Source organism: Notolabrus celidotus, chromosome 20 (assembly GCF_009762535.1).
Source record: "Notolabrus celidotus isolate fNotCel1 chromosome 20, fNotCel1.pri, whole genome shotgun sequence".
Classification (NCBI taxonomy): domain Eukaryota; kingdom Metazoa; phylum Chordata; class Actinopteri; order Labriformes; family Labridae; genus Notolabrus; species Notolabrus celidotus.
Genome location: NC_048291.1, coordinates 2,249,532 through 2,274,951, shown reverse-complemented (window position 1 = coordinate 2,274,951; position 25,420 = coordinate 2,249,532). Strand labels below are relative to the sequence as shown.

Here is a 25,420-nt window from a genome sequence, read left to right as displayed (position 1 = left end):
ACGTATAAAATATGTTCCCTCTGTTCTTAACGTCCTCTCTTAAATTCAAAGAGCTCCTCGACTTCACGCTGAGTTTAATTAAAGTAACGCAGTCAGGTGTTAATCTGACCTCAGGTCCTCACTGTCTTTACTCAGCTCTCTCTCAGCAGGTCTCATAAACACTGAGGCTCTACAGCGTTACTAAACAGATCCTGTGTTCATGCAGACTCAGTCCTCCACACACCCAGCTCGAAGATCTGCAGAGGCATGGTGAGCCCCGGCTCCTTCGTCCCCACCAGAGGCCAGTAACTGGAGCTGAAGTCCTCGCTGGGAGGGAGCAGCAGGATCATGGACACCTTGTCTCCAAACTGCAGCAGCTCCCGGGTGTACACGCCGTACTGATACGCCTGGAACACACACACACACATAAATATAACATATACACCTTCAGAGTGTGTGTAAAGGAGGCAGTTTGTGTGTTACCCTGTAGAGGGGGATGTTGAGCTTCGTCAGCAGATGTGTGGCGGCGGCTCTCACGGACATGATGAACTCTGCCAGCACGCTGCTCTCCATCAGGCTCTCGTCCTCGCCGCCCAGCAGGCTCTGAGCGCTGTCGTTGGTTGTAGTGTAAACATGACTCTGGAGCCATTCCCACTCCTCTCTGTGAGGGAAACCAAAAACAAGACGACACACTGAGCATGGATACTCTAAGATACGAGTCCTGAGACACAACAGATAATCTAATGTTCTTTTTTAATGAATCTTCTGACTCTGTTCTGACATTATATCAGCTGACAGGAGATCTCAGCCTCTCTGTGTCCCCCGTGTTACCTGGTGACGTGGGCGTTGTGTCGGACTCGAGTGTGGCAAAGCAGATTGGGGAGCCTCTGAGGAACCAGGACCCGGATCTGCTCGACCGAGCTCCACAGTTTCAGGATGCCCACGTACAGACCCGGCTGAGCCCACTGAGTGCTGTGCCTGTGGAAGGACAGTCTCTCCTGCAGACACAGAGACAGACAGGAACACTGCAGGTGAGCTTCAGGTGGTGGCTGAATTCATGTGAAGTTATTTTCTGACTGAAGAGGAAAAGAAAGCTGAATAATCAAATCAGAAAGGTCAGAGTAGAAATGTGCCAACTGGGCTACAAAGGCAGGACAGATATTTATTATAAATACTGTCAGCAGGTGGAAGAGAAGCCTTCACTAGGAAACGGCTGAATCAAGAATCCCCAATAACCACTGAATGGAAATACTTTCTTTATAGCAACAAAAAAAGGGGAAAAAATATTGAAAAAACGTATCTGAACCTGCGATGACGTCGATATTTTCATGTATTCTGCTGTACTTTCTTTCTCCTGTGGACTCTCTTGAATTAACAGGACCTCCTCCTCACCTACAAATCCCTGCATGCCCTCGCCCCCCCAATACCTGGCTGACCTCCTCCACCAACACACTCCATCCTGGACCCTAAGGTCTTCAGACCTGGGTCTCCTCTCCATCCCCCTGACTAAGCTGTGGACTTTCGGGGACAGAGCCTTCAGTGTGGCAGTCCCTACTCTGTGGAACTCTCTCCCTCCTGACATCCGCAGCGCCCCGACCCTGGACGGTTTTAAAGAAGCAGTCAAAACTAAAACGCACCTTTTCCTCAAGGCCTTCCCCCACCTACCCCCCAGACCCCCTACCTGACCCTGTGAAGCCACCTTGGGTTTCTTGAAAGGCGCTATATAAATGAGTTATTATTATTATCATTATTAAAGAATTAAATAAATGATTGGATATTAAGGATCTAGTCATTTTTTTAAAAATTGATATATATTTTTAAATTCTATTAATTTAATTTAATTGTATTGAATTACTTTTATTCAATTGATTTTGTTTTATTTTATTGTATTTATTAATTTAATTTAATATAATTGTGTTATATTCATTCTATTTATCTGATTTAATTAATTATATTTTATTTCATTTTATCTTTTATTTTACTTTATTTATTAATATACTTCCCTTATTATGGTATGTCATGTCAAACATTTTACCTCACTCATGATGACCCCACCTGTCTTATGTTTTCTGTATTGTTTGTTATAAAACGACATAAATAAAGTTATAAAGAAAGAAAGGTCAGTGCACAGAGGAGAGAATCCACTAAGACTGGATAGGGACCGCTTATAGCACCGAGAGCTATGCATCATTTTGCTCCTTCATGCTACACTCATGATATTCAGGCTCTAGAGTTCTGCAGCTCTGTGCAGTCTGCTCTTGTTTTGCGTCTGGTTGCAAAGCTGAGCTGTCAGCATCTCCTCTCTCTGCTGCACAGAGCTGAGCTGTGCACTCTCCTCCTGACTGAGCTCTTGATCTGTCTGCACACAGATTTTCCATCAGCTCATTGTGAGGTAAGTTCTGTTAGGTGACTTTTTCTGTGTCTGTCAGCTTCACCTTGAGCTGCTCGCTCAGCATGTCCATGGCGGTGGGCTCCGGCAGCAGAGGAGTCCTGCTGCGGTTCTTCTCCAGGCGGGCCAGAGGCAGCCAGTGGAGCGGCGGGTCAGGAGGACTGCAGGGGCGTGAAAATGTGAAGAATGAAACAGTTCACAGTTATTAAACAGAGTTCATCAAACACAGAAACAAAGACGGACTGCTCGTCCTGAAAGCATCACTGTGAATGTTTGCTCAGCCTGACGCCTGATTAGGTTTTTCATCTCTCCTGAGAGTGACAGAGATTAATGGAGTCATGCAGACGGATAGAAACTCAGTGTAGTTGAATTTAAAAGGTTTGTTTCAGTGAAACATTTGAGACGTGGAGTTCAGAGAGGAGCTGTCCTTCAATCACAGGATGGAGGTCAAAGCCTCATTTGTTCTTTTCTTTGTTTGAGGATGAAACATCCGTCTGAATAAAATAAAAGACTCCGTCTCACCCAGGAGGATGTGGGAACTCCCTCAGAGTCACAAGTAACACGTTCCCCTGCCGGTCTTTCAGAGGTTCGTAGTACACCTGGCCCAGGTCCATGGTTCCCAGAGAGGACTGCAGAGAGCAGACAGGAACACAGAGGAACAAATATGAAATCATGAAGGATTAGAAAGAACAGAAACACGTCTCCTCCTGGGAGGGAGAAAGAATATTACATGTTAATTAAAAGAGTATTTAACCCTTTGGTGTTTCTTATCACGCAGAGTAAGAGGCTTAACTTCCTACCTGCAGCTGGGAGACGGCTCTTAATATGTTGTGCCTGTTTTGAAGGAGGGAGGAGGCGGAGGAGTGAGCGGAGGAGAGGGCCTGCTGGAGCCAGGGAACCTGCTGCCACGCACACGACAACTACCAGAACAAATACACCAACTTCAGACGGTCACAGCGTACGCACCAGATCATTTAATATATGTATAATCAGAACTGAAGAGGTGCCGGTCTGATCTACAACACGCTCACCTTAGCAAACCAAGCAAAGTCGTGTGTGATGGACGTGGAGCAGCACTGGATGTCCACCAGGGGGATCTGATCCTCAGCCGTCACCAGGATGTTCTCTTTGTGGTAGAACACAGTCGCCAAGTACACACCTCTGAGGAGAGCAGGGAGAGAGGGATGAATAAAGAGAGAGTAACTGAACAACATCTACCAGATATCATAACAAGGCTGTGATTAACACTCGGTTCTGATTGGTCAAAATCAAAGTATGTATAAAACATGGACATAGTCTCCGTGATGTCACCCATCTGTTTCTGTAGCTGAGTTTTGAAGCCTACCGCCAGCAGTCGCCATGTTGGAGATGCTGACTCGAGCTAACTTACAGTCGACCTAGCATGAGGCAAAGAGGCGGGCCTTTAGCCTCCTCGCTAATATCTACAACGTCCCCCCATCAGATCCCCCCCGTACTGAGAAATGAGCCATTCAGATCAAGCTCATTTTTTGAACCAGACTGTAAACATGTTTATTTCTGCTGTAAAGATCAACACTTGTTTTGAATGGGTGTGTATGTGGTTTCCAGTCCTTTTGGAGCCAGCCTCCAGTGGACACTTGAGGAACTGCAGCTTTTAGAACTTCCACACTGGCATCAATCCTCAAATCTGGAGGATGCCACTTGGTCAAATGACCATAACATCGCTAATCTATGCTCAACAGCAAAAGTGACGGCAGAGACAACCTGATCACTCATCATATCAGATCAATCCACAGAAAGTAGTCCGTCTCATTCCCTCTCTGCCGGTTTACACTGTGGTAAAACCAAGCGGCAACCTCCGGTCTCAAACGATGAAGCCGATGTGGAAGTGTTACAAACTGCAATTCATCAAGAATCCACTAGAGGCTGGCTGCAGAAACACAGGAAACCACATAGACATGAATGGGAAAAAGCCGATCTTTGCAGCATTAATAAACATGTTTACAGCCTGGTTCAAAAAACAGCTGTGCTCTACGAAGCTGATCTCATGGGAGGTGAATTTATTTCTAACGTGACGGTTCAGAAAATATTAAGATTACGAGTTTTTGCACAAATGAGGACATGACTGACTTGACTGACAGGCGGGGACACATAGCTGTTGGCTAGGAGGCTCAAACCCCGCCTCTTTACGTCACACTCTGCCTGGTTGAGTTCAGCATTTCCAATATGGCTGCCGCCGTCGACTGGCTTCAAAACAGCACTCAGGAACAGATGGGTGACGTCACGGATACTACGTCCACATTATATACAGTCTATGGGTAAGACGTTAGTGTGGTCTCAGGCTGGTCTTGGTCATGGGGAAATAATGACAGTTAGCGGCGGGCACAGATGTGAGCGTCTCATAACCTCCCATTCGCTCAACATAACCCCTGACTCATGGTTTCTGCAGACCAAACCTAAGTCCAGTATTAAACAGGTTAAAATATTCACTGCATGGGGTGCTGGTGGCCTAGCGGTCTAAGCGCCCCACATATAGAGGCTATAGTCCTCGTCGCAGGGGTTGCCGGTTCGATTCCCGGCTGGTCGACCATTTCCTGCATGTCTTCCCCCCTCTCTGCTCCCCACATTTCCTGTCTCTCTTCACTATCCTATCAAATAAAGGCAAAAAGCCCAAAAAATATAACTTTAAAAAAAAAAAAAAAAAATATTCACTGCAGTGTTTACAGTCAGCCTTAAATAACACTAGCTATTAATCTAAATTATGTAAACAATGTTTGTGTCTGCATTCAGAAAGTAATTACTGCTACCCCCCCTCAGCTCTTTGTTTAATCCAGCAGGTCTCAGTGCAGTGGTTCTATTTGTTCCACTCTCAGGAACACCATGTGTCTGCCTGTAGCTGCTGTGGTGAGTGTGGTCCACTGAACACTGAAGCTTTGATCAGCCTCGTGCCACTTTCCTCAGTCCACTGATTTCAAACATGGTCCTGTTCAAAAGCGCTCAGCTCTAATCTGGAGCTGCCTTTATGTCTCTACTGTTCCTCCTCAATAACCGTGACAGTTAAGAGCTTGGACTTGTGCTTTGTAGTCCACACTGCTGTAATCACATCACGTTTAATCCCCCCGCTCCCTCAGGGTGCAGCGGACAGGTGAGACAGATGGAGCACTACCTCTGTAGGAGACGAACAAACTTGGTGGCGGACTGGAAGAGTTGCTTGATGCCGCGGGACACTGACAGACGCTTGCTGGGACTCTGGGGCTTCGAGCTCTCTGTGGAGAAGAGGAGAGGAGGATCAGATCGGATGAGTCACTTTATCAGCCAGAGAGCATTCACTGAGACACAACACAGATTCAACAAGGTGAAAATGAAACATGACTGCTGCTTCAATCTACACATCCAGCTTCAGGAAATAAAACCAGAGAGGACAGCTGGAGGGAGACCGGACAGAGAGGAGGGATGTGATGCAGCGAAGGGTCATAGCCAGGAGTCCAGCAACCACCACAGAGAGGACTAAAGCCTCAATCTGAGGGGGGCGTGCTTTGACCTCAGAGCTGAACTTACATGCTGTATGCAGAGGCCTTTAGAAAGGAAGTCAGAGAAGAAACTGGGACTTTGTTTGATTACATTTAACGGCTGATGTGTAACTATAAAAACAAGAAGTGACAAACAAGAGTGAATACATTCAGTTTTATTTCCTCTTAAATGGGTGCAGGGTTAGCTTAGATGTTAAATAAAGCGCCCCATGTACAGAGGCTTTATCCCTCCGCCCTCTCCTCCATGTTTCCTTCTCTATCCTCTGTCCCATCCTCTCGATAAAGACACCAGAAGCCCCAAAAACCATCTTTAAAGAGTCCCAGTGTCACCTATGCAGAACCCTCTGTAGGTCGGTTCTCGTGCGTCCTCCAGCAGCTTCCTCACGAGGCCCTCGTGATTCCTGAGCTGTGACTTCACACCGCTGCACTCTCTCCAACCTGGAAGAAAAACCCCGGAGAGAAACAAATCATCACTTTCATTTCTCTGCAATTAGGTAAAATCATTCAAGACATCAAGAGCTCATTTGCAGAAGAGTCTGAGTGCTGCTTTCTTTCCTATCATGGTGATTAGGAGGCGAGAGAGAGATTGCATGAGAGACCATCTGTGCGCTGTGACTGGGAGAGTTTCTGTGCTGATTCACTCTGACCTACTAAAAAACGACGCCTCCTCTAAAGTTAGAAATAAAGTTGAGTTTGAGAAGTGTTGCTAAAAGGACTCTGTAACATCCTGAAATCAGCTCCTTCACTACTTTCTTCTGATGAATATTTGGATCCTGATTCTTGTTTTTTTTTTTTGGCGTCGTCTCTCATTTTAGAAACATACTGTGGCAGATTTAGAATCCAGAGTAACAGCATGCATTGCAGCGAGAGGGGATGACATGCAAGAAAGATTATGAGCTGAATTCAAACTCACAGCAGCATGGGCACAAAGCGGATTGACTCACAGTGACATCGTTAATTCTCCATATTTGAATACATCTTTTATCTCGCAGCCATAAGTGGATCCCTCGTTCTCACATCAGGCGACATGTCAGTAAAGTAATTTCATTACGCAGACACAGAGAGGAGAAGAATGAAGCCTGTAGCAAGCATGAAACACACATTCATCAAAGCGTGCAGTTCAGGATACTCACTGGAGGGGGCAGCGCTGACTGGAGCGGAGCACTGAGGCGGCCCCCATCCTCTCATATTGAAGGCACTCACTCTTACAAAGTAATGAACTCCCTGCAGTTGGAGAAGCACCAGACGTCCAAATTATCAGCCTGCATTAACCTCCTGAATCATCCAGGGCAAATAAAACACACGCCGCTCTCATTATTAATTCATCTGGTGAAGTGAGGCGGCGGAGAGGGATCTCTTCAGTGAGGGGTGAGGAGCTGTAAATGTGTGTGTGTGTGTGTGCATGTCCTTAAACCGTTAAAACCTGCAGGTAACTGTCAGTGCGGGCCGCCCTGATGCTTCCCTGCGTGTGTTTGTGTTTGTGAGTACTCACCGCTGTGAGTCCCTTCACACTGTGGGACGGGTTCTTTGTCTCTGTAACTTGTGCCGAGCCGAGGATGCGTTTGAAGTTGGCTGAGGTGCTCCACTCCACTGAGAACACAAAACAATCTCTCTGAAGAGGATTCTGTGAATTCATCACTCCTCCATGGAGGGAGAGGAGGACTCCTGTGTTTACACTGTCTCTACAGAGCGACGATCATGCAGCTTCAAAAACCAGGGAGCTAAACGATTGCAGGCCTTTGGACATAAAGCTTTCATGCCTTGCAGCCGTATTGATGTGTGAGACCTTGACTTTATTATCTCTTTATTGATCCATCACATCTCTGTGCACACCTCCCGCTCCACCTGACTCCATCTACTCACTGTTCCATCTCTGAAACATAAGAGCGGTGTAATTCCCCTCTCACCTCTGTAGCGCGTGATGAGCCCCATGGCGTTTCCTTCTGGCTCTTTGATGGTCAGAAACAGAGACGATGAGCTGGTCACCACGATGGACACGTGAGTGGGAGGTCCTGGAAGCTCTGTGGGGGAAAGACAAGCAACAGGAAGCTGTTCAGGTTCAGGTCTTACCCTTTAAATATCTAATGTAGCTGTTGTTAACCTTCACCTGATTACACGACGAATCAGTGAAAATACTTCCCCTGCAGGAATCAGCAGCTCAGACAGGCACAGAGTATAATCTGACCCTTCTCACATCTTCAGCTTCTCAGGCAGACGATGCAGCGTTCACCAACACAAACTAAAGTCTGATTCAAACTTGAACACCGTTTCTTTAAAGCTGCAGCGTCAACGTGTTCGTATCTTTGTCACTTATTAACGTTGTGTTTTCTGCAGAACTGGTGCATGATGAGTAATGTGCAATACTTCCTGATTGTGTGTGTTTGCATGTTGTTTAGAAATGTCACACCAGAGACAGCTTAATCTGTAGAATGTGAGTCAGAGAGGACCGGTCCAAGGTCAGGGATAATTTGTTACCAGGCAACATTGAATTATAAATAACTTATCCTACTTCCCTTTTTTGACCCCTAGTCTGCAGTGTCAGTCTGCAGTGTCAGTCTGCAATGTCAGTCTGCAGGGTCAGTCTGCAGTGTCAGTCTGCAGGGTCAGTCTGCAGTGTCAGTCTGCAGGGTCAGTCTGCAGGGTCAGTCTGCAGTCCATCACATCCTTCTGTGTGTCTTGATCGACTTGAATGCTTCAAAAATTAAACTCACCTGGTTAGCGAGTAAAAAACAAACGTGTGGAGAACTTCTTTGACTTAATAATGAGACAGGCTTCCAAGACAAAGAAAGCTGCATTTAGCAGGAAATATCAGAGTAGTTGTATTAAAATATCGCTGCCTTAAAAGTACGTTACAGATAACTTAGACTCTGTTGACATTTGGGATAAAAATCAAAGTGAAAGCTCTGAAAACTCTGCTCCCACTTCCAACGACCTCACTTTCTTGTAGCAGGTTTTCTGCAGAGACAGCACCTATGATGAAATAATGGAAAAGAGCTAGGAACTTAACCCGGAACTAGGAACTTTACCCTTGAACTAGGAACTCTACCCCGGAACTAGTTTACCCCGGAACTAGAAACTTTACCCCAGAACTAGGAACTTTACCCCAGAACTAGGGACTTTACCAAGGAACAAGGGACTTTACCCAGGAACTAGGGACTTTACCCCGGAACTAGGGACTTTACCCAGGAACTATATGCGTTTCGACCGGAGGACCCAGGGTGTAAATTTAGTTCAGGGGTAGAAAATCTCCCCCCTAAAAAGCCGCTGCTAGGGGGGTTGTACTTTTGGAAGGTCTCGGGACCATGGGGGTCAGGGCCTGCAAGCTGCACGTTTCTGATTGGTCAGGCAACCCGCCATGTTTAAAACATTGCAATTGCACGCTGCAGTGTTTACTTTTTCATTTCAGATGAGTGAGAAGAAGATGGAGGAGGTACGGAGGTGCAGGCCTTGCTTACAGTGTACGCTGAGGAGGAGATCCCATGAGAGTCTCCTGAAGATGAGACTGTGTCTCTGCAGGAGACAAGCTTAGAGATCCCACTGATCCTGATTTATAATGTATGTAATGTTTGTGTTTATATCAGATCCATATTCAAGTCATTTAAATGCCGGTCCATGAAAACAGGCCTCACATGAAGCTGGTCCATGAAAACATGCCTCACATGAAGCTGGTTCATGAAAACATGCCTCACATGAAGCTGGTTCATGAAAACATGCCTCACATGAAGCTGGTCCATGAAAACATGCCTCACATGAAGCTGGTCCATGAAAACATGCCTCACATGAAGCTGGTTCATGAAAACATGCCTCACATGAAGCTGGTCCATGAAAACATGCCTCACATGAAGCTGGTTCATGAAAACATGCCTCACATGAAGCCGGTACATGAAAACATGCCTCACATGAAGCCGGTCCATGAAAACATGCCTAACATGAAGCCGGTCCATGAAAACATGCCTCACATGAAGCCGGTCCATGTTGCACAAAAGTTTGCAGCCCTCTGCTTCATAATGTAACTCTTACCACGCTGACCTCGGCTCCAGCCCCACAGAGATGAAGGATCTGAATAAAGTCATGGTGACCCTGAGTGAAGAGATTAAGACTGAGGCCTTCAGGCTGAAGCAGATCAATATTTTAAATTTAAAGCCTTTCTCTCTCTCTTTCATACTCTGATCTGTAACAAAGACGGTTTAATTATTCTGCACAGAGAAGAGGAGCATGTTCCCTCTGCCCTCACAATAACACTGTGCTCATAAAACAGTCAGAGAGCTGGAAGAGTTAAAATAAGAGCTAAACCCAGGGTTTCATGCTGAGCAATTAAAGCAATAATCACGTCATTATTAAAAACACACACGCGAGATCCTGAACCTTAGGAGAGCCGGGGGGGAGGAGGAGGACCTGAGACCGTTTGGAGAAACACAGATGCTTTATGATCGTGTGTCCGACGTTTCAACAGCTGCAGGACTTTAAATCAGCTGCAGGAAGCCGGGAGCATAAAGATGAGGGAGTGTACGGCGTGCAGAGTTTAGAAGAGATGATGGGGAGCCAATATGTGGGACTCAAACGAGAGTTCAAACCAGGTAACAAGAACGGGTCACAGTTAAGCTCTGTGTCGTCAGGTCAGGAGAGATGTGAAAGTTAGTTGTTGTGATTGAGTTCAGAGAGGACTGAAACAAGAGAAGAATACAGAGCAGGAGAGGGGGAGGAGAGAGAGAGAGAGAGAGAGAGAGAGAGAGAGAGAGAGAGAGGGGGCCTGTGACCTCGTCTGTGTCTGACTCTGTACTCCATGAAATACCACAGACTGACCCGGGTCCACTGACCTGTTCTCTGGAAGTTCTCCCTCATCCTGCAGTACAGCTGCAGCCTCAGGCTCCAGAGGCGGATGTGTCTGTGGACGTCAGCCTGCGCCTGAGGCCCTGCCCCGGCCTTCCTCAACAACTCCTTCTTCTTCTCCTCCACCCGTTTACCCGCCAGAGCAACCAGAGCATCCAGCTTGAGCTCCCACTCAGCGGGTCGACACACTGAGAGGAGAGACAGCCGAGAGAGACCCAGAGGCATCAGAGAGATGAATATCATTTGCATGAAATTAAACTTGAACGCAGTTTTTAATCACATTTGAAATCAAACACTCACAAACGGGATTGTGTCGGGCTCCCGCCTTCGTCAGCACATGCAGCAGAGGAGAATTGTGGGTAAGGGCAGCGACGTCCAGGGGGACCAGGCCTTGATCGCTCACCCTGTTCACCCCCTTCTCCCTCTCTCGCTCCCAGTCTTTGCTCTTCTTCTCTCCTCTCTCCCACAAGCTTCCTCCCCCTCCTCCTCCTCCTCCCCCTCCTCCTCCTCCTCCTCCTCCACAGTTGGTGTGGTCTCTGGACAGCAGGCTCTGCACGGCCAGAGTATCTTCATTTTCCACTGCTTCCCACAGGGACTTGTACTAATGGGGAGCAAGGGAGAGGGTCAAAACAGACAGAGGAGAGAGGTTTATTTACTCAGAGGAGGGGAGCTGCTGTGAGGAGGAGGAGGAGGAGGAGGAGGAGGAGGCCGTGGACAAGACGGTGAAACAGAGCACATAAATCTCATCATAAATCAGAGGTGCAGTCTGGGAGAATGCGTTGATGGTAACAGAGTCAGCATGATGTGTCAGGATGAGAACTCATAACTTAAATCAAAACGCAGCCAGACGACAGGAGAGCACTTTAGTCAGATTGAGCACTAAAATAAGAAACGGCGCCTCGCCTCAGAGCGAGGATCAGAAGACAGAGGAGACGATTCAAATCAGAGAGATGACCAATGAACCGTGATACCTCCTTTAAACTGCAGGGGGCGCTAACTGTGTTTGATTTGTTGTTGACATCTTAACTCTGCTTACATTTTTCTTTTTCTTTAATTAGACGGACAATCTCTCTCTCTCTCTCTCTCTCCCTCTTTACTCCTCGTGCTCATCATATGTAATATCTACCTGTGCAGGTAACAGAGAGAGAGAGACGCTTATCCTTCCTTCAGATGTTCTTATTTACATCTGTAAATCTACAATCAAGGGTAAGTATCATTTGTGTCCTTTCAAAATAAAAGTCATTAGTTTTAAGGAGAAGCACACATTACGCCTATTTTAAAATCTTTACATCGTCTGCCTGTTGCTTTTCGTGTTGATTTCAAAATTCTTTCACTAGTTTTTAAGGCGCTGCATGGCCTCGCACCAGACTACATCTCAGAGATGCTTTTAGTGTATAAACCAGGGAGGCCTCTCAGATCATCCAGCTCCTCTCTGTTAGCTGTTCCTTAGAGGAGAACAAAAACATTAGGTGACGCTGCTTTCAGACACGACGCTCCCAAACTATGGAACAGCCTGCAGGAGGATCTGAGAGGAGCTGACAGAGATAAAGAGACTTTTAAATGTAGACTAAAAACTTATTTATTCAGTCTGGCTTTTATGTAGGCTTTAACAATTGTATTACTTACCTTTTGCTATAATGTTGATTTAAAGGTGACATATCATGCAAAATGTTCTTTTTAATGGTTCTCTACCTGAAATATGTGTCCCTGTCTCCAAACCCCCTGAAAAGTAAAAGACTCCATTCTGCCCCTGTTCTGATTTCTCCACCTTTCTGTAAATGTGTGCTGAAACCAGCCGTTTCAGTTTTCAGTGTTTTTCATACGTCACAACGCCATCCGGTCTGTAACAGGAAGTCAGAGCTCGGAGCTTGTTCAGCCCATAGACTGTATAAAATACAACTCAACCCCTCCTCCGTTTTTCATTCCCTGCACACATGTGTGCTAACAAGGAGCTTAGGAGGGAGGCATGCTAGTTGTAGGCTGTCTTAATAAACACAAAGGTCGGTTTTACTCCCCACGTCTGCAGATTTGAAGATCTAGTGGATGATTTTTCAGTTTTCATGGAAAAGTGCTAGCGCTAGTTAGCATAGCCACATAGCTACATGTTGGTAGCTGTGTACCAAGACACACGTCGACATACTGATAAATAAAACAACAAGAAACACTAAATCTGTGACCAATGGTTCAGAAAGGTCCTGCTGCAGGCGCCTCTCCGTCAGGATCAGATTCTGGATCAGATTCAGAGGGTTGAAGAAACGCAGGTCTGTGAGCAGCCGTGTATATTCAGCCAACATGTAAACATTAGATCAACGTGCTGGACAGCCGAGGCCACACCCACTTCCCGAGGGGGCGTGGTCAGAGGGAAAACAGACTGTTCTGAGGAGGACTGAAAAAGAGGGCTTTTCAGGCAGACCAAAATCTGATTTCAAAGTGTTTTTTTGAGCATAAACTTTAAAGACATGTTTTGGGGACCTCTTAGACCAATATATGTTGATGAAAAAAGCGTGGTATGTCACCTTTAAATGTTGCTTTATTATTTTTGCAATTTAACTGTTATCTTATTCTATTTTTATGAGTGTCTTGAGTGATTTGTTACATCCTAAAAAAAGGAACCAAAATATCTCACAGCGTCTGCAGACTTGCTGAGGTGTTTTGGCGGGTCAGTCTCCCCGCCAACAGATGACTCTCCTCCACGCAGTCTGACCGACAGGTTCCTGTAGATGCGTTTTGGGGAGACGGGACCCAGAGAGCGCCGGCGCTGGGGAGGGTTCCTCATGGATACAGACATGACCGGGGAGGAGAGGAGAGGAGAGGAGAGGAGAGGAGAGGAGGGAAACAGAGGACAGCTGAGGAGGAGGAAGACACAGAGAGCGCTGTGACAGATTAGTTAGTTCATAGAAAGAAAGATTACTACCCTCAGGCTAAAGCAGGAGCAATACAGAAGAGGAGGAAGGGGAATCTGAGACAGAAAAACAGGAGAATGGGAGTTTGAAGAGAGCATGAGGGAAGGGGAAAGTCATTAGGAACCTGGGAGAGGAGACAACAGAGTAAACAGTCAGGCTCACAGATTCCTCTACAGTAAAGGCAATTTTCTGGAGACTTGCAGGCTGAGCGGAGCGGTGGGTGGATAAATGGATAAAAGTTACAATGCCTGAGCACAGCAGATGAAAAAAGCCCTGACGCATTTATTTTTACGCCTCTTTCTCTCCCTTTGTCCTTCTTCTCCGTGACACAAGTTCCATTTGCTCTGAATGGAGACTCGGCGCACAAAGCCGTCGTCCCATCAATCTAATTAACTGAAGAGAAGCGATCTCATGTAGAGGAGCAGAATCATGATAAACATGAATCTCCTCATCACGTCAGATTGAAGTTCAGACTCCGTCCTCGTCTCCACGGCTGTAATGAGGGTTCATTATCAGTCCCATCGCCTATTCAGCGTTACAATCACTCACTTTTCTGCTTCAAAATCTCGCCCAGCTATTTGATTTTCAACACTCCAGGCAGAATGTAGTCTGCTCTCTTTCTCTGCCCTCTTTTCATTTGTCTCTGCCGCTCTGTCTCTCCTCTCTTTTCACAGCGTGGAGTGATTTACACGCTGCTTCGGCTTCTGTGCCCCGAGCAGTCATATCTGAAGAGCATCTTTGTGAAGGGGGCTACACAAACTTCATCGCCTCCCTCTCTCCAGTCTAGAAAGGAGGCCTCAAATTTCAGCCTCCTTTCTAATTCTATCTAACAAGTCAGATCCTGATCCTCTGTGGTGCTCTGTGGTCCTCTGTGGTCCTCTGTGGTCCTCTGTCCTCGTGTGACAGAGGATACTCCCCTGGTTAGAGCGAGCTGAGGACAGAATACAACAGGACACAGAGCAGCCTCCTCTCAGTGACAACACCGCCCGCTTCCTGAGAGCGTGACTCACCGGCCTGAACAGTACCTGCACTGTCTGCATGAGGGGACGCGGGATCAGTGTAGTGGTAATACCAGTCCGTGTTATTGGTGCCCCTGTTTGTTTATTATGTCTTACATCAGGAGTGGAAAGTGCTGATGGAACAGATGAGAGAGAGGAGATTAGCTGCACTGTTTGCCTGCATGATGAGGAACAGGTAGAACACCTGAGAGGGAGAGAGAGAGAGAGAGGCGTCTGCTGAGGGCACTGAACTCTTTCACATTTCTAATTCAGGACGTTTAAAAACCCCAACAACATGTCTGAAGCTAAACCAGAGCACCCTAATACAGGTGTGGCAGCGTTTAAATCGTACAAGGCTGTAGTCCTCCAGTTTCCTACTCTATCATCTTTCCTGTCTCTGAATAAAAGTGTTAAAACCTTTAAATACAAACTTAAGAATCAAAGAAAGTCAATAAATGAAAAAGAAACATGACCTGAGCTTCCTGTTTGATGTTACCATGGGACCTAAAGGGGTTCCTTTGCTTTTACAGCTTTCCCCAAGTGGCTACTTAAAGTACTGCAGTTTTTTGCACTTCTGCACTTGCTTTAAAGGCACTATGAGGAGTTTTTAAGTGGTTGAGAAACAGACTGAAACTGATACTGATGCCTCTTTATGACCCTCAAAAGCAAACAAGACCATCCACAACAACACTGTTGGCTTCTCTGTTGTCATTTTTAATGCCTGACACCACTCTGAGGGGGTAGGTGTCAGATCAGATGATTGACATCTCGCTTTAGAAACACCCCGTTATGTCTGTTTTCATGGCAAATAATCAAACCGTGTGGTACATTTGTATGTTAAACGCAACAGGATGAGGTTATTGTCTGAAGATACAAATTTTGCATGTACAGGATAAGAGATAAGAGGTATCATGTTGTCCACAAGGGGGCGCCAGAATTGATACAAACCAAAAGTTCCTCACAGCAGCTTTAAATGTTTAATTTATTAGGTTTCCAAGACCGAGAGAGTCATGTTTTAAAACACAGATGACTGAAGGGAGGCTGTCTTTACTGAGGATTCAGTTAAAAAGCTTTAATAAATGAGAGCAAAAGAAGACATAAGCACACCTGCATTTACCTGCAGTCTGCCACACATGAGCACCCGATATCCTCCAGTTTTCATTTTTAAAAATCTTCTTCATTTCTTTAATCAGCTTCCATACTCTGGAATAATTACAGTGTTAAATCCAGTGTGTGGTGAAACTACAAGTTTCTGTAGGATGTGTTAGTAACACACTTCCTGTCATTAAACTGAATGTTTTAATGCAACCACAGCACTTTGACGTCATGTTGTGTTGTCGGGGTCCAAACCTGCATAAAGGGGCTTCTACACTTTAAAGCTCCAGTAGGGAGTTTTTTGACTTGTTATGAAACAGACTGAAATTAACAATGATGCCTCGTTATGAGCTGAAAAAACAAACAAGACCAGGAAGGAGAAGATTGATTGTTTCAATACAGTAAAACCACTGTGAGGGGAGAAGAGCAGCGGCCAGAGAGCTTTCTGTTTTTACGCCCCTAAGGTGTGGAACTCTCTGCCTCTGGACATCAAAACGGCGAGCTCTCTGAGTGTTGTTAAAAGCAAACTTAAGACTTACCTTTTTAATCTGGCTTTTAATTTGGAGTAATTTATTTTTAGCCCTGTTTTGCATTATTATTTTAATCATTGCTTTATTTATTCATTCATCTGATCTTGTAAACACTATCTTATTTTTAACTTTTCTTTCCACTCTTTTCTTAAACAAGATGTTTATTGAGTTTTTTTAGTCATTTCCAAAGACACACAATTACAATTAAAGAAATTCTAAGGAAAAAATAAATAAAATCTATATACATACACATGCACATATATACACATGTATAAAAAAAAGGGAAAGATCTATAAGAATACAAGGGAAAAAACAAACAAACAAACAAAACCTTAATTACAAAATGTTACATTATTATTGCCTGTATTAAGTAAAGATAACCAAAGGGAGGACATTGCAATAGATGATTTGTTTATCACGAATATTCTGTCTGAAAACAGTTTCTGCAAAAACGACCAATATGACAGACATTACCAACTCTTTCCCCGTCTAGTTCAATATGTGTGACAAATCCTCCTCCTGAGGAAAATTAATAAATATGCCCCAGATACCATCAAATAATTCTTGTTTGTCCTTAAGTGTATATGTTATCTTTTCCAGAGCCAAGCAAAGAGACATTTCATTAACCACCGTGTAATACTTTCTTTCCACTCTTACTTATTTTATTAATTTTGCAGCATTGATTTTATTTTATTTCATCTTTAAGTATTTTATTTATAATAATGCTTTTTTAATTTTACCATTACTGTTGTTTTCAGTCTCTGTTATTTTGTGAAGCACTCTGGGCTGTATGTTTATATGTATGAAAGGTGCTTTATAAATAAATCTGAGTTGAGATGCTGAAAATACAACTTTTTTTTACAGCTCTATTCAGGGGGGTGCTGTAAACCTAGCTGTTAAAGCATGTGCCCCATGTACAGAATCTATTAGTCTTTGTTGCATTAGTCGCTCGCTTGACTTCTGGCCTCGACCATCAGCTGCATGTCTTCCCCCCCTCTCTCTACTTCTAACATTTCCTGTCTCTCTTCTGTCCTAGCTAATAATGCCGAAAATTCCCCGAAATATGACTTTAAAAAAGACTGTTTGACATTATCAAAAAATAATAATAATACATTTTCCAGATCAAATAGTCACAATGAGCAATATACATCACTGCCAAAAGAAACCATGAATGTTTATATCAGAAAATGCGACAAGTTCAAGTGAGGCTTTGTCCACAGGGGGCGCCAAATTCAACACAAACATTAAGTTCCTCACAGGAGCTTTATAACCACTGAGAGATGATAATCTGCCCTCAGATTAGAGTGATAAATGTGGACTTGAGGAGTTATTTTCACATGTCTCAGTAAGTGTTTCCCCTTTAAAGAGACTTTTTAGACTTCTCCTGGACTAAAACCTTTAACTAATTCTTCCAAAGTCTTGGTATGAATCAGTGAGAACCTTGTTTTTGTCTTTTTCTCAGACTGCAGCTGAGAGACTGAAAGTTATACGAGCAGTGTCAGCCACTGTGATAATAACATGCGCTGACCCCTGAATAGACACACACTGTAGATCACTGTGGTTTTGCTCAGTCTCTCAGTCTGTGGTGATTTCTTCACAGTATTGCGGCTCTTGCTGGAAACATCATGACGTATATCTGCAGACTAACTTTCTGTTTTGTGTCTGCTAATTGTAGCTCTCGTGTTCAGCAGTGGATGGAAACTTCTGATGACTAATATCTTAATCCCCAGAATGAAAAGCACAGAATTATCTGCATAAATAAACCGCAGGGGCCATGGCACATCATCACACTCATCAGTGTTAATGGATGGAAACACATCCTGCACAGCTCTGTGTCTGAAGAGATTTTAAAGGACAGAAAGTGGCACAGGCAGAATGAAGGACACAAAGGGGATTCTCAGCTGGTTAAATGAGTCTTCAGCTTAAATCATCAGAAAGTTTCTGCACACTGTGAAACACCAAGAAGCTTTAAAAGCGGGGGTCACGTGATGGCGGTGAGCTGAGCAGACGCTTTTGCCAGAGCTCCGTGCCACTCGGTGCTAATTTTCTCATTATCCTGACAACAACCGGGCGCTATAAGCCATTTTTGTTATGAACATAACAGGCTATGTCCTTGGAAAACTTTTGGCCACAGTCTTTCGACAAGATGGGAAAAACCAGAGGAAGTAAAGACAAAAAAGACGTCCCGTCTGTGTCCGGCGACGATACACAAGATGGCGACCAGGCCGGATCTGAAACTGCAGATGAGCTCGACCCTGCCCTTGCTAAAGCTCTAAGCGTAATGACTCACAACATTATTAAAGTTATTGATGAAAAACTTAGCCCTCTGGCCGAGACTATCCACAAGCATACTACGGAGCTACAGACCGCTAGCAAGCGGCTAGATGAAGCAGAGGCTAGGCTACTAGCAGTTGAAAACTCCGCCGTAGCACAAGAGCCGAGGATTGTGGAGCTGGAGAAGCAGGTCAGCGCCCTCACGGAGAGTTTGGACATGGCCGAGAACTATAGCAGGCGTCTAAACATTCGAGTCGTCGGCTTGGCGGAGGATACGGAGACTGGACAGCCGGTGGAATTCTTCGAGTCATGGCTACCCCGTGTCCTAAAGATGACCACAAAGGCCGGCCGCATAAAGCTGGAGAGAGCCCACCGCACCCTTGCACCAAAACCGGACCCGAACAGGAGCCCCAGGTCGCTGCTGCTACGGTTCCACGCGTTCAGAGACAAACAGAGGGTTATGGAAGCGGCGCGCCGGGCGAGCCAGGACGGTGGCTTAACCTACAATGGATCCAAGGTCTCTTTCTACAGCGATTTCTCCTCGACGGTGATGAAGAAACGCAAGGCATACGATGCGGTGAAACAGCGGCTGCGAGAGCGAGGGATGCCATATGCTATGCTGTTCCCGGCTACTCTACAGGTGACACACGGAGGCTCCAAAAAGAGGTTTTCCACCCCGGAGGAGGTACGCGCTTTCATTGAATCTCTGCCTGGATGATAACTTTGCGGAGCACGGAGCTCCGTTTGTCTGGTTTGGGACACTTTTGCTGTAACAGCCGTAGTTTTTCCACTCATGCTGGTAGGTCATGCTCCATTCTCTAAACGTCGACCACTCTTGAATACTCTGAACATTTTAAACATATTGAACATTTCCTAACCGAGTGGCACGGCTGCTCGTTACGTGAATACTACGTTTCCACCTTATTTTGATCACTCCCACAGGGAGGACTCTTTTAGTTTTCTTGGCACGCTATTCATCATTTGCTGTCAGTTTGCTCTTGGTGAGTTTGAAAGGTGCTTGTATGGTGAACAGTCCCTGTTTATTTGGGGAAAGACCCTCAGTTTGTTTTTCTTTGTTGTATATTTGTTATGCTTGTTTAGTGTAGTTCATGTGTTTAGCTCAGGACATGACATGTGCATAAGATTCATGTGGGGTATCAGTGTGGCGTTTTCCATTCCTGCTAAATGTAACTGTCCTAGGTATCTGATAGTGTGGGTCATGGGATGCATATACAGGATGTGTGCAGGTGTAACCGGCCCTGACTTTTTATCCTGCCCTTATGGCAAATAGTGTCTTATGGCCATGTCTGATTTATATAATATTAAGATCTGTTCTTGGAACGTCCGTGGCCTCCAAAAGCCTGCCAAGAGGATGGCAGTATTATCATTTTTGAAAAAGGAAAATGTATCTATTGCGTTCCTCCAGGAGACTCACCTGGAGGACAATGATAATGCTAAATTGCAAAGGAGTTGGGTGGGGCAGGTCTTTGCTACTTCTTATTCTTCTTTCAGTAGGGGCGTAGCCATTTTGATTAGTAAAGAACTGGCATTTAGGTCTCTTGATTGTGTTAAAGACAGCCAGGGCCGGTATATAATTGTTAAAGGAATACTCGCAGGAAAAGAGGTAACATTTATGAATCTATATTGTCCCCCAGCCTATTCCCCAGATTTTCTCTCCAAGACTTTTGCAGTTTTTATGGAACGGGCTTCAGGGGACTCTTTTGTGGGAGGAGATTTTAATTGTCACCTTAATCCCTCTCTTGACAAATTTCCATCTGACATTTCCCCCCCTTCTAAGCAAGCGAGGGTGCTCACTAATATATGTCATGATATTGAATATTCTGATGTGTGGAGGCAGCTTCACCCTACTGATTCAGAGTTCACTTTTTTTTCGGCCCCACATAAAAGCTATACCAGAATTGATTACATTTTCATCCCCTCCTCAAAAATGTCTCTTGCTTTATCATGTTCTATAGGCAACATTGTGTTATCTGACCATGCCCCCCTTTATTTGGTATATTCTCTCGCTGAGGACAGGGCATTGTCGCGGCGCTGGAGACTTCAACCTTGTCTCATCAAAGATGACAAGTTTGTCTCCTACTTTACTTCAGAATTTAAGATTTTTTATTCTATCAACTCACCATCCACAGATAATCCCTCTGTTCTCTGGGAGACGTGTAAAATATACTCCCGTGGACTGATTATGTCTTTTGTTGCATCTAAAAGACGTGGGAAGAATGATCAGCGTAAACTTCTCGAATCTCGACTAGCTGAATTGGAGAAAAATCACATATCTATCCCGAGTCCTGATTTGCTTAGGGAACTGTTATCCACACGTGCTGCATTGAATACTTTTCTGATTCAGGACTCTGAACAGTCCCTTAGGTTTGCCAGGCAGAAACTATATGAGTTTGGGGATAAACCTGGAAGATATCTTGCTAGTCTTGTCAAGAAGAGGGCAGATTCTCAAAATATAGTCTCTATTACTGACTCTAATGGTGTTAGATCGTTTGATACTAGAACCATTAATAAACACTTTGCATCATTTTATTCCAACCTATATAGTTCCGAACAGCCTGACAATGCCCTGACCCTTATGCGTCAGTTTTTTGCAGATTTGAGACTCCCCAAAGCTACGGAGGATCAAAAATTACAACTAAATGCCCCAATTACTAGAGAGGAAGCGCTACTTGCTTTGAAATCTATGCCGTCCGGTAAGGCCCCAGGGCCAGATGGATTTGGATGTGAGTTTTATAAGGAGTTTAGTGGTATTCTTTTAGACCCTCTGCTGTCTATGCTCAATCATTCATTTGAAAATGGGATCCTACCTCAATCCCTTAGGGAGGCCAACATTTCTCTCATCCTTAAAAAAGGAAAATGCCCGGATAGCTGCGCCTCATACAGGCCGATAGCCCTACTTAACTCTGACCAAAAACTGCTCTCCAAAATCTTGGCCTTGCGCCTAGAGAAGGTTCTGCCCCATATTGTCAAGGAAGACCAAACTGGTTTTGTCAAGGGTCGGAACTCCTGTGATAATCTTAGGAGGCTCCTTAACATCATCCAACTAACCCAGAGCTGTAAGGACCCGGCCCTCGTGCTGTCTCTCGACGCCGAGAAGGCATTCGACCGGGTCGAGTGGTCGTATTTGTTCTACGCTTTGGAGGAATTTGGCCTAGGCAATAATTTTGTGAATTGGATTAGGGTTCTGTATAATACTCCGACGGCGGCGGTTCTGACTAACGGGCTGAGATCCGACAACTTCCCCCTCCACCGCGGAAATAGGCAGGGCGACCCCCTCAGCCCCCTGCTCTTTGATATTGCTATTGAGCCGCTGGCCCAAGCAGTACGGCAAAACACTTTAATTTCTGGTATCTTTGTTGGTGAAAGGGAACATAAAATTACCTTATACGCTGATGACATTTTGATACATTTATCGCAACCCCAAACCTCTGTTCCCTGCCTGATTAAGGTCATTTCGTCATTCAGCGTCTTTTCGGGATATAAAATTAACTTTGCAAAATCCGAGGCTATGCCCCTGGGGTCATTAACATGTGTTCCAGATATGGCTGAGCCCTTCCCCTTCCGCTGGTCTCCCACCGGTTTCACTTACTTAGGAGTGCATGTAACACCCACTTTTGGTCAGATGTTTAAGTCCAACTTCCCCCCCCTCTTGGATGCTATAAGGGCAGACTTAGACCGCTGGGCCCCACTCCCTCTTTCCTGGCTAGGTAGGGTTGCTCTTATAAAAATGAACGTCCTGCCCAGACTGCTATACCCACTGCAAATGATCCCTATCTTATTATCAAACAAGGTTATTAAGGTGCTTGAAGGCTGGCTAAGCTCATTCATTTGGAGCAAAAGGAAGCCCCGTCTCAAGATGACAAAACTTCAAATGGCAGGTTGTGATGGAGGGTTAGATGTACCAAATCTTAGATTTTACCAACTGGCATCACACCTGCGGGTGATTTCAAGCTGGCACAACTGTGATCCAGCTTCAATTTGGCATGATATTGAATCCTCTCAGTCGAAGTGTCCCTTGTTGAATTTATTGTTTATGAATAACCCTGAATCTGTCAAAAAACTCTGCTCTAACCCTATTACTCTCAGTACCATCAGAGCCTGGAGATCCATTCGCTCTGTAGAAGGCCGGGCTCAGTTATCATCTCCTCTCACTCCCATTCTTGATAACCCGGACTTCCTGCCAGGCTGTAAGGACCAGGGCTTTAAAGTATGGAACACCCAAGGGCTGAAGAAAATAGGTGATCTATTTAAAGGCCAGATTTTACTATCCTTTCAGCAGCTGCAACAGCAATTTGGTTTATTTAATCAAGGCGACTTCTACAGATATTTACAAATTAGAGATTTCATAATTAAAGACACCACCTTAATGACTAATAACACCACTTCATGTGTAGAGAAGGCCCTGTCTTTACAGATTAGTAAAAAATGCATTACTGTTTTTTACAAAGCCCTGAACTCCAATTCTCCTCTTACCTCACAAACCACCAAGCAAGCATGGGAGAAAGATCTTGGCGTTGCTATAGATGATGCTGACTGGCAGGAAGTCTGGTCTCAGGCCATGAACATTTCTGTGTGTAACCGCACCAAATCCGTACAGTTCAGAATTGTACATCGCACGCATATAACACCTGTTGTCAAGAACAAAATGGACGCTAATAATTCCCCGCTTTGCTGGAAATGTAATTCTGAGACTGGTAATTATGTTCATTGCCTCTGGTCATGTGTGAAGTTACAAAGGTATTGGTCTAGTATTGTGAATGAACTGACTGCTATCTTTGGTGTCTCAATACGGATGGACCCTATGTGCCTGATACTTGGTCTCCCGGATGATCAGATCACTGACGGCAAACACAGGAGACTTTTCAATATACTGACTTTTGCTGCTAGAAAGAACATTCTACTCTTCTGGATCAAGAATGTTGCTCCAACAAAAAAATCATGGCACAACATTGTTATGGACTGCATTCCTAGTGAATACATCACATGCATGCTCCACTCCAAAATAGATGCTTTCTATAAGGTCTGGGACCCTTACTTGCAGCATATTGGGCCTACGCTGTCATCCTCTTTGCTTCGTGGATTTCCCAGATCAGCCTAGCCTGTCTTTGTGACTTTGTTTTAAGTGCTCACTACTTGACAAACACCTTCTAGCCTTGCTATGTGTGTATGCTCTGTATTGATTGTCATCTGGAAGCTGCCCTGTCTTGCTGCAGGAGAATGAAAGGGGCTGGATGGAGAATGTGCCCACTGTCATTTATCTTTATTTTCATAATTATTTTCTATTTACTGTACCCACATTTCTCTTTTCTGTCGTGTCTGAGCAGTTCTGTGTGTTTTGCGTTTTGAGAAAATGCAATAAAAATATTTGTCAAAAAAAAAAAAAGAAGCTTTAAAAGCAGACAAACTGTGGCAACTCTAAAAGTCAAAACAAGAGTTATTATGTTACAGGAAGCAAGAAAATAACAACTTCTGATTAACTCCACATTAAAGTTAATATCACGACACCCTGCAGCTTCTTTATTAGGACCCAGCAGGTGACCAGCAGCCCGGGGAGTCACTTTATAAGAAGTGTTTTCTTACCTTCTTCACTCTTTAAAGTTCTGTTCTTTCTCTCCGGAGAGTTTCAACCTCAGATATAATCCATCATGCTGACTTCAGACTGCAGGAGTTTTCATCTCTCTTGTTCAAGCTCACCTGAAAGTTAGACCAGAGTTACTGCTGCAGCAACACGCACGCGCAAGGGAGTGCTCACAACCACACACTCCTCTGGCAGGCCCCGCCCCCTTCCTACTGTACGTCATGAATGCAGGGGCGGAGCCTGACTGTAGGACCGAGTGGCCCAACAGGGGGTTTAATTTATGGAGGAGTATGTGCTCTCATTTATTTGTTTATTTACTTATTTTTTTGGAAGGCATTTATTTATTCTTTTTTTTAACTTTTCCTTTATTTTTATTTATCTTTTGAACGTTTTTATTAGATTCAGCCAACATCTTTGAAAACACCTTGTCCATTGTCAGAAAGTAAAGATATGAATAAATAGATAGTACACAATTAAAAATAAGTGAATACAAACATAAAAAATTATAATAATATTAGATTGCAATGATTAACACAAAATTAAAAAATATTAATAATAGTAATAATAACAATAATATGAATAATTGTATAAATAATAATAATAATAATAATAATAATAATAATAATAATAATAATACAAAAATCCTCACAGTGAACTTCAAAGAAAATAAGTCAATAAAATAGTAATAATTATGTATATCCCAAATCAGCCAAAAAGAAACAAAGCAACAGGCGCCCACCTTATCTGGAAAAGATCTGTTTTTAACTGTAATCTTGCAGTTATACTCTCCATATAAAGAATGTCCTTCACTTTTTCTTTATTTTCAAACAATTTTTATTTTTTGGATTTTATTTTGTTGTAAAGCATTTTATCTGAATCTTTCTTGCGTTACTCTTTTAACACTAATTGATCGCTGTAACTTTTCTGTCTGTTAGTTCTATGTGAAGCATCTTGGGCTGTGTTCTTGTATGCATGAAAGATGCTACACAAATAAAGCTGGATTTGATGAATTCAATCATTTACACTTTTATCTTCAATGTGCATATTTCCCAAAACTTGAACAGAAGCTGGCCACAAGTTGAAGTATCTGAAAGATGTTTTATCCCTGTGTGTGTTTTTCCTTTATACCTTGAAACTAAAGCGTCAGAATGGCAACATTTAAATAGTCTCAAATACGAGATCTTTGTGCCAATTCCCCATTTAAAGTACCAACAAAAGAAAATGTGTCAAATTAAAGTCAAGTCAAGTCAACTTTATTTATATAGCACATTTAAAAACAACCAGTGTTGTCCAAAGTGCTTTACAAGGTAAAAA

The 25,420-nt window shown here is 44.2% G+C and overlaps 1 protein-coding gene across 1 annotated transcript in view; it reads right to left on the bottom strand.

Annotated features, from left to right (window-relative positions):
- LOC117804616 (ankyrin repeat and fibronectin type-III domain-containing protein 1-like) overlaps positions 1–24,282 on the bottom strand; it is a 29,431-nt gene extending 5,149 nt beyond the window's left edge. The window contains exons 1-16 of the mRNA XM_034672932.1: positions 24,109–24,282; positions 13,334–13,734; positions 11,008–11,308; positions 10,695–10,895; positions 7,785–7,898; positions 7,370–7,467; positions 7,011–7,101; positions 6,208–6,315; positions 5,514–5,613; positions 3,400–3,529; positions 3,169–3,288; positions 2,891–2,997; positions 2,415–2,529; positions 811–977; positions 463–640; positions 224–386 (exon numbers count right to left, since the gene is read on the bottom strand). Of these exons, the coding sequence (XP_034528823.1) occupies positions 224–386; positions 463–640; positions 811–977; positions 2,415–2,529; positions 2,891–2,997; positions 3,169–3,288; positions 3,400–3,529; positions 5,514–5,613; positions 6,208–6,315; positions 7,011–7,101; positions 7,370–7,467; positions 7,785–7,898; positions 10,695–10,895; positions 11,008–11,308; positions 13,334–13,495 (2,155 nt within the window). The 5' untranslated portion in view covers positions 13,496–13,734; positions 24,109–24,282. The remainder of the gene's footprint in view (positions 1–223; positions 387–462; positions 641–810; positions 978–2,414; positions 2,530–2,890; positions 2,998–3,168; positions 3,289–3,399; positions 3,530–5,513; positions 5,614–6,207; positions 6,316–7,010; positions 7,102–7,369; positions 7,468–7,784; positions 7,899–10,694; positions 10,896–11,007; positions 11,309–13,333; positions 13,735–24,108) is intronic.
- Between the last annotated feature and the right edge of the window lie 1,138 nt (positions 24,283–25,420).